General features: G+C 45.2%; 1 protein-coding gene across 1 annotated transcript in view; it reads right to left on the minus strand.

The window, feature by feature from the left end:
* The window catches only part of sigirr (single immunoglobulin and toll-interleukin 1 receptor (TIR) domain), a 15,380-nt gene extending 6,488 nt beyond the window's left edge, over positions 1 to 8,892 (minus strand). Inside the window, exons 1-7 of the mRNA XM_030365872.1 lie at positions 8,668 to 8,892; positions 7,076 to 7,387; positions 6,336 to 6,549; positions 6,106 to 6,233; positions 5,774 to 5,914; positions 5,246 to 5,386; positions 4,320 to 4,422 (exon numbers count right to left, since the gene is read on the minus strand). Of these exons, the coding sequence (XP_030221732.1) occupies positions 4,320 to 4,422; positions 5,246 to 5,386; positions 5,774 to 5,914; positions 6,106 to 6,233; positions 6,336 to 6,549; positions 7,076 to 7,387; positions 8,668 to 8,713 (1,085 nt within the window). The 5' untranslated portion in view covers positions 8,714 to 8,892. The remainder of the gene's footprint in view (positions 1 to 4,319; positions 4,423 to 5,245; positions 5,387 to 5,773; positions 5,915 to 6,105; positions 6,234 to 6,335; positions 6,550 to 7,075; positions 7,388 to 8,667) is intronic.
* Positions 8,893 to 9,051: the final 159 nt, after the last annotated feature.

The following is a 9,051-nucleotide window of genomic DNA, read 5'->3' on the forward strand; positions in this document are numbered from 1 at the left end:
TCCCGCTCTCTCTCGCTCTCTCTCCAAAATACAACATAGGCCTACATATCACGTTCACAATGAATATTGGAGAGCAAAGTGACAATGCTTCACTTCATTTTGACAGGGTGTTTCAGCCCCACGGACAGAGAGCGTAGGTCACAACACGGGAACGAACACACGCACACGCAAACACTTGACTAATATCATATAATACATAGATATCTATATCAAATAATACATATTATCACGGCCAAAAGCTGTGTGCACGTCCAGACGATATAATGAATCACAAAGGACTTCGTCGGGTTCTCCGACGTCTCTGGTTCTTCCACTTCCACATCAATCTGTAGTAGACAGAACCGTGCGCTGCCTGCTGCCTGCTGCCGGCGCGAGGCACCACCGCCCGGCTGCCCGCTGCCGGGCGGTGGTGCTTCGCGGCGGTGGCGCCTCGCGGCAACCGGCGGCAGGCAGCATGTCGCAGTTCATGTAGTTCGATGTCGTTCTGCCATTGCATTCAAAATTCTGTAACTAGCCTGTTACTACGAACTAAGCAACTACCGTACACGTATTAGCATTTAGCACTAGCTCAATCACGACTCCTTCAGAATTCTTGTGGGTGGTTACGAACCAACCAAGTGGGCAGGGCCATGAATAATAATTTGACAACGCTACGTCACAGTGTCACCTTATCCAGATCGGCTAATTTCTTCTGCCTTTTTCCTTTCATTGCCTATTGCATTCAGCAGACAAACTGCATAGATTTCAAACTTACCACAGCTCACAAACTTATTCAGACCTATGTTATTTAACAAACAATAGGAAAAATGTGATTTTAATGGCATGGGCTCTTTAAGGAAGACCCTCAATCTGCCACTTGTGTATAAATAGGGGGTGATGGATGGATGTCCTACTTTTATAATTACAGGGTACTTCGCCCATTTAGAACCGGCGTTCTATTATTATAAAATCGCTATTGTAATATAAATAAATATATAAATAAATATCAGTCTAAACCAGTCTCCCCTTTGCCTTCTCCCGAAATGACGCCAAACGCGTCATTTGACGTGTTTGGCGTCATTCGAAATGACGTCAAATGACGCCAAACGCACTTCGGGTGTCTTCCCTGGCATACATCGTTATGTTATCGTTATAACATCGGGTATGTGTAAATGCTACCCCGATAAATTGACCCGATCATACATTTTTAGCCCGATGTCACCCGAATCACCCCGACTTCCACATCGGTGGTCCATCGGCCATTAGCGGCCATTAGCGGGATGGTGTAAACGGGGCATTACGTGCTTACGCGTTACGTCTAAAACAGAGCATATATCGGCCGTCATTGTATAACGTGCGCCCACAGCAACAGTCTGGCTTGGTGAAGTGCACTGCTGGAACTTAGCCTATCGTCTTTTATTTTTGGTTTCATAATCACACATGTGGAATTGTGCCTTGGCCTATTCGGCATATTGAACCGTCGGCCTAATGCGCCTCCTTTTTGAAAAGTCGGACAAACTGACCTTCGGACCAATGGGTTCCGTTTTCGGAACATTGAACCGTCGGCATAGTGGCATGTCGATCTAATGGGAAATATTTCGGACCATTGAGAAGTCGGAACAATGAGGCGTCGGAATTACGGCATGGCACCAGTTATCTCGCCTATGAACATTGAAAAATAAGGCCTGTATCTGTGTAAAGCTAGAATTGCTCATAGCATATGCTCGACACAATGTGTGTTGACATTTTTACCACAATTTTCCCTACAACTTAAAGTAAGCGTGCCTTTGAACATGTGTTTGGGATGGTTAATGCCTCAACGTTGGACTCTGAAACGTTGGGAACCTCTACGACGCTGAAGTTGGCATCCGATTCGCAGCATCCGATTCAGCGGCTGGTGCACTTTAAATCGGTCCTGATTGAAAACCACTACACCTAGACTCTTCAAATCTGGACTAGATTATCACAGTGAGGCTATACATTATAATAAACATAGTTACAGATTTGTGAAACCTTTTTTCTATTTGTGAAAATGCAATACAGGCTCATTTTAATGCTTTTTAGGGGTCCAGACTGCATTAGAACGGGTCCTGATTGAAAACCACTACACCTAGACTCTTCAAATCTAGACTAAATTATCACAGTGAGGCTATACATTATTTAAAACATAGTTTCAGATTTGTGAAACCTTTACCCTATTTGTGAAAATGCAATAAAGGCACATTTTACTGCTTTTTAGGGGTCCAGACCGCATAAGAACTGATCCTGATTAAAAACCACTACACCTAGACTCTTCAAATCTGGACTAAATTATCACAGTGAGGCTATACATTATGTAAAACATAGTTTCAGATTTGTGAAACCTTTAACCTATTTGTGAAAATGCAATGCGGTCTGGACCCCTAAAAAGCATTAAAATAAGTCTGTATTGCATTTTCACAAATAGGGTAAAGGTTTCACAAATCTGAAACTATGTTTTACATAATGTATAGCCTCACTGTGATAATGTAGTCCAGATTTGAAGAGTCTAGGTGTAGTGGTTTTCAATCAGGACCGATTTGAAGATTCTAAGTGGTTTTCAAGCCGAATCGGATGCTGCGAATCGGATGCCAACTTCAGCGTCGTGGAACCTCTGCACCTTTACGACAGACACAATACTGCCCACAAGTGGTAAGATATCGCTCAGTCCCAGTATCCTTCCTTTTTAAATATATGGTATGCAATGCTACATTGCAGCCCTCAGGAGAGCTACTCCGGATGTAGAGCGGGTTGACTAGTAACCGATAGGATGCTAGTTCGATCCCCGGCTCCCCGGGGACTCTCTAAATGGACGCCACTTCGACCTGGGCGGGACTTTACGTCCTACGTCACTCGCTATGGGTTTGCATGTGTGCGCGTAGCCGTTTGTCTCAGGGATCTGTGCACGAACTCCCTTGCACTACAGATTACGAGCGTCAGTGTCGTACGCGATGGAGGGTGGGTGACATTCCTACAGTCTGTGATGATAGGCTATATTTCTACAAATGACTTACTATTAGTATTACTAGCGATTAACATGACGAAACAACACGAACTAAGCTAACATTAGACTATAGCCATACCAGATAACGCCATACCAGCTAATCCTAACTATTTCTATTAAACTCTGAACCATTTTGCAACAGGCAACTGTGTGTTGGTGCGTCTTATTGCTTCCCGCGTCTGCGTCTGCGTCTGCGTCTGCGTCTGCATCTTTCCAACTCCTGGCTAATAGTTTCAGCTTTTGTACTATATTTCAGAAATGATCCACCTGTACCACACTGCTGACTTGTTGATGTTTTGTGAGCACTCACACATTTCTCTAGGTATCTTAAGTTTCCTAATGGAGTCATCAAAACTTTGGACTTTGTTATTGTAAGAAATATTGTGTTGCAAAAACACTTTGTGTCTTACCCTTAGCGTTACCCTAACCTTAACCCCAGTAACATTTCTTCATCATAAACTACAAGTTACGCAAAATGGCATACAAACATCCAGTCCAATATCTGCGTCTGCAGATTATGAAAGAAAAAAGCTAGCTTCATTAAGGAATCAAACCCCTTATCCCCGCGTTAATGAGTTGTTCTCTGACCACTAACCCATCAGGTCTACATGCGATTCAAGAGTTGACCACTAGACAATCTTTAAACTTCGGTAGCCTAGAAATTGTAAAGACAGTGATGTGTGTACATTGTGCGAGTATCCGTCACTCGCGATGTGTGTGCAGTCCAAAATGAAAGAAAAAACCTTGCATCACTAGGGAATCTAACCCCCAATCATCAGTTGGTCGTTGGTAACTGTAAACAAAGAGATCGCATTTTGTTTAACTGCTAACTAACAAACGGGTTTATGCGTTCACTGAACAAAGATTATGGAAATAAAAGACCACTTTTCCATCAAAAAAATCATCAGAACCGTTATTACCAACCCATAGACACTAAAGCCAAAACCTTTCTCACATGCACACCCATCGCGAGTGACGGCTATGCGCACACATGCACACCCATAGCGAGTGACGTAGGACGTAAAGTCCCGCCCAGGTCGAAGTGGCGTCGATTTAGAGAGTCCCCCCCGGTTCGATCCCCAAGTGTTGAGGTGTCCCTGAGCAAGACGCCTCACCCTGACTGCTCCTGACGAGCCAGCTGTCGCCCTGCGTAGTCGACTACGCCGTCGGTGTGTGTAAGTCACTTTGGAAAAAAGCCTCAGCAAAACCCACTAAATGTAAATGTAAAGTTAATCCCTGTGCAGCTTTCGTTTTCCCTTCCTTGTGCGTGGGACATCGTTGCGGTGTGATACAAGACGCAGACAGAGGTTCTGCGGACCTGAAGTTCCTAGTGCACCAGTCTTGCTCCAGGTAGGCATGGGACAGGACTACCACCAGCCGCCGGGACCGGCTGACATTCATCAGCAGCTCTGCGGACGGCTCTGGGGGCGCATTGACACAGAAATACCAGACTTAAGGATATAAGAATAAGAATGTGATCCATTATGTTTACAACAGATAACTATTGGTGATTAATTTAACTCATTGCTCCGGCACAGCTACGGCAAAGTCTTGAAAAGGGCATTTAAATTAAAATGTTCTGAAAATATAGTGTATTGTAATCAGGGCTCCGAACCGGTTCAAGGAATGAAAACGAAAACCGAAAACGAACGGAATTTTACGAGGAACGGAAACGGAAACGAAAACCAAATGTCTTCAACTGTTCCGGAACAGAAACGTTATTCTGAAATCCCCAAAACCGGTTAATAATGGTTTTTTTTCGTTCTCTATATAGCCTATAAAATTTCACAAAAGCTATGATATATTTCCGGTTGCCACGTTCACTTCGCCGCCCGCTAAGCTCAGTTGTCACAAATTCCCACCACCACCCTGGCGAGAGGCCGTATGCCATTTCAGTTGCAAATAGGCCTTACTCGCACAGTGAAATTGATTTGGAAATTATTTTTGTATATTTAACGAAAACGTTAAATATACCGGTTCCGTTCGGAGCGGAACGATTTAAAAATAATTTTGTTTTCAAGCCCTGATTGTAATATGTGCCTTAAAATACACACAAATCCATAACAAGAGTTTATATCAACACGAGTTGTAAACTTAAACTTTAAATGAGAAAGTAATTGAGGGAAGTAGTAAAGGAGACAGAGTGGGGATACCGTGATCTTGAATTACAGCGACGGTAAGTAGAGCAGCAGTCATCTGCTCCAAGGAGGAAAGGTTCACACGCTACAGTAGGAGAGGAGTCACCTGCTCCAGGGAGGATGTCGTTCTCATTCAGGTGCAGCTTGTGTCCTTGTTTCGCCAGGTTTGGTTTCAGGATAAAATTTACAAACTTTCTGTCGTACTCGTTATTCACATAGGAGACGTATGCGTCGTACAATTTACCATCTAAAACAAAACAAAACATGAGGATCAAAAGCAGCCATCATTTATCATGGACATTTTAAATATCATTCATACACGGGGGGGCAACGTGATGCTATGCCATACATTTACATTTACGGGATTTTGTTGACGTTTTTATCCCAAGCTCCAGACAACCATTTATTCACATATTCACACACCGATGGCAGAGTCAGCCACACAGGGCGACAGCCAGCTTGTCAGGAGCAGTCAGGGTGAGGCATCTTGCTCAAGGACACCTCGCGACTTAGCTAGGAAGAGCACGGGATCAAACCAGTAACCTTCCGGTTACCAGTCCACCCAGTCTACCTCCTGAGCTTCTGTTAACCCCAAAACGACAACAAACCAGAACTAACAAGCTTGAAGTCTCACCGTTGAGTTCATAGTCTCCGTAAGTGTTCCTGTACCACAGTTTGATGTTAAGGTGATGTTTGGAGTAGACCAACGCCGCCACAGAGAGGAGCAGGAGTAAGACCACTGCGGCGATGACAGCAGCAGTGTGGCTAGGGCGGTCTAGTGTACAGAGATAGAGGATACATCACATTCATCACATTAATTAAGATATTACTATATAATTACTGTAGCGGATCTTGGCAACTGTTGAAACACAATTATTCCTCATTCATTATCCTTTGTAATACTAAATTGGAACCTTTCATGTACCAAATGTATCAAATGAATAAACGAGGGCCTACTTGGCCTACCTGCGTTCTGCACTTGAAATGAGTCTGATGTGTTTCTCACAATGCAGAGGTACAGCCCAAAGTCCGCCTGCTCCTGCAGAGAGATCTCCAGGAGACTGCTTAGTGTCACATGTCCAATACTGGGAGACCTGACGAAAACGAAACAACAACGAACTCATCTCAACACCATGGCCTGTCCCGGGTGAACTTCAAGATGCAACGTTGTGTAGATTATACGGGTCTTTACGCACCATGAAGAAGTATTCCGAGGGTGCTCCGTACGGTTGGTGAGAAGGCGGCCATCTTTGCTCCACTGCAGGGTGGGTGGGCCACAGGGGGGCTCCTCAGCCGGGTCCCAGGGAACTAGCGCGGTGCAGTTCAGCCACACAGTGGACCCCAGGCGTCCCCAGAGGGGGGTCAACCCCCCACCCGGCATGAACTCCGGGGCCCTGGAACACTGGGACTCTGTGGGATCAACACAATCCTTACTGGGACCAACGGAGGGCAGACAATCAGGGCCTTCATCAGCAGCCCGACCGCCTGATAACAGGCCCGGCTGTGGGAAGGCATGTAGAAACCAAACGCCTTCCCCCAGGTGGAGGGCAGCTCACTGAGGGAGGCCTGCACTACTAGCCTAAAAGCTGTAGGGAGGGTCCTTTACCATGTGGATAAACATCAATTTAATTTAATTTAATTTAAATTAATGGAATTTAAAGAAGGAGTCTAAAAGTAGATTACCGTTCTCTCTGACATATCAAACCTTATATTTAGATTATTTCAATGGTACAACTTCAAATTTAAATGAATTTAGACTTTAAAACATGATATAAGGATAGGTAGGTATCTCCATTTGACGATATAATACCATTCAAAGACAATAAACAATGATATTGCATTACCCAGTCCTACCCAACATCTTTGGACCAACATGGTAATAACCTAGACTGCGGTTGACAATAGCAACAACCACTGCGTCTCTGTTTGAACTCACCCTTGACCAGGAGGTGCACGGTGAAGGAGATGAGGCTGTCCGGTAGCAGGCAGGTGTAGTTCCCCTGGTCCTCAGGGCCCAAGGTGGGGAACTCCAGGTAGAGCCCGGGGCCGGGGTCCGAGCGGCCGGGGGGAGGCGGGGGCGGCAGCTCGCGGCAGTCTCTGAGCCAGGTCACGGCCCCCTTCTGGCCGCCTGGCTGGGAGTCCGGGATCCGGACCCCCAACCAGGCGGCCAGAGGGCATTTCAGACGGTATCCAGTCCCTTCTCCCACGTAGACCACGCGCTCCTCAAAGTGCTCGCTGTTCACACACGCTGAGGAACACGGAGACAAGGTCCATTAGTTTGAATGAAACGTGTGGCAGAGCAAACACTACTTTCCTTCAAAGGTGGGCTTATTGACTCCTCTCGGCTTATCACAGACTTGTAGCCTTAACTTTCCTCCTTGAAAATCCTTAATCCCTAAACAATTTGGTACACAGTCAATACGGGTCTATTGTGGTTTCAGGGGAAAGGCAGTAAACGGTAATGGTGTGGGAAGGTCAACTCTGACTGTTGACTTTTTCCATGAGGCTGCACATAGACTGTATGAGAAGTATAAGAGTCAGAGGGAAATTCGGTTTTTGGTTCATTCAGCTTGAAAATCTCTTTATTCGCAACATGGCCAGCCTATAAATTCACACAGGGCCAGAGACATAACAATGACTTTAATTAATAACAAATGTTAAGACAGGTGGTCTATATCGAGACCACATAAATTCATTCAGCCCTTCCAACAGGCACACGCTCACACACAAACACACACGCACACACACACACACACACACACACACACACACACACACACACACACACACACACACACACACACACACACACACACACACACACACACAGATACAGACATGCACACACACACACACACACACACACACACACACACAAACACACACACACACTATATTCACATATTATTACATAATATGTTCATTGTTGAGGTTGCTGACTCCATATCGAAATAGCTGGAAAGGTGGTCAATGCAAATATCCTGCAGAGCATGGTCCATTAATGAACGAGAACTGTGGCTTAGATACCAACCAGTTATACAGGAATGAGCGCCTGAACAGGCCAAACCTAGACAACTTGCACAATCGGTGTTTTCTTGCCTGGTAAGTTGTGTCTCAATAACCAACGCTCTGGAACCGCAGACGAGACGTCCGGGAGCAAAGTCCACCCAGCCGCGTTGCCAAGCGCCCTTATGGGACACACTGACACAGCATGATAGCCTGCTGGGTGCTTGACACACACGCACTGGACACATGCTTAACCCATATATTGGGACTTTATTAAAATCCCTCCAATTGGCCTCCATTATTCGTATACTCATTCAAACCATAAACGCTATGCTGGGTTTAATATTGTCATATTACTAACTAGTGTTCCCAATCCCCGGCAGCCTGCCCATCTGATCTTTGTTTTTCACTGAAACAAACAACAGATCAAACGTCATTACAAAAAATAAGGCCTTTTAGAGATAGGCTACAGCATTGTAATCGGTAATGGGAGGCTAGGGGCAAGATGTTAATTCTACTTACCGTCAACTGCGAAGAGGAAGCAAGTGCATGCCAACAAGATGACCATTATTCCCTCCTTCAGAGTACTTTAGTATCCTGTGTTCTGCGGTAAGGAAGGTTGTAGGTAAGTTTAAAATATTACATTATGATATCAGAGTTGTTATTACCGGTTTAAAAGCCACTCAGTAGAGTTGTACGGAAACACGACACCTGCTGCTGCTCACCTGTTGGGTGGCAGCGAGGAGGGGGGGTGGGTCACGTGACACCCAGTGAAACCACACAGTAACTAAAGGATGCTGTTGTGCTTGAACTCAATGCAGCAGACATGTAAACGTAAGGATGCTGTTCTGCTGACGGTGAACTACATACAAGTAAATAAAGGATGTTGTTCTGCTTCTACTGAAC

This window comes from Gadus morhua, chromosome 9 (genome assembly GCF_902167405.1).
Source record: "Gadus morhua chromosome 9, gadMor3.0, whole genome shotgun sequence".
NCBI lineage: Eukaryota > Metazoa > Chordata > Actinopteri > Gadiformes > Gadidae > Gadus > Gadus morhua.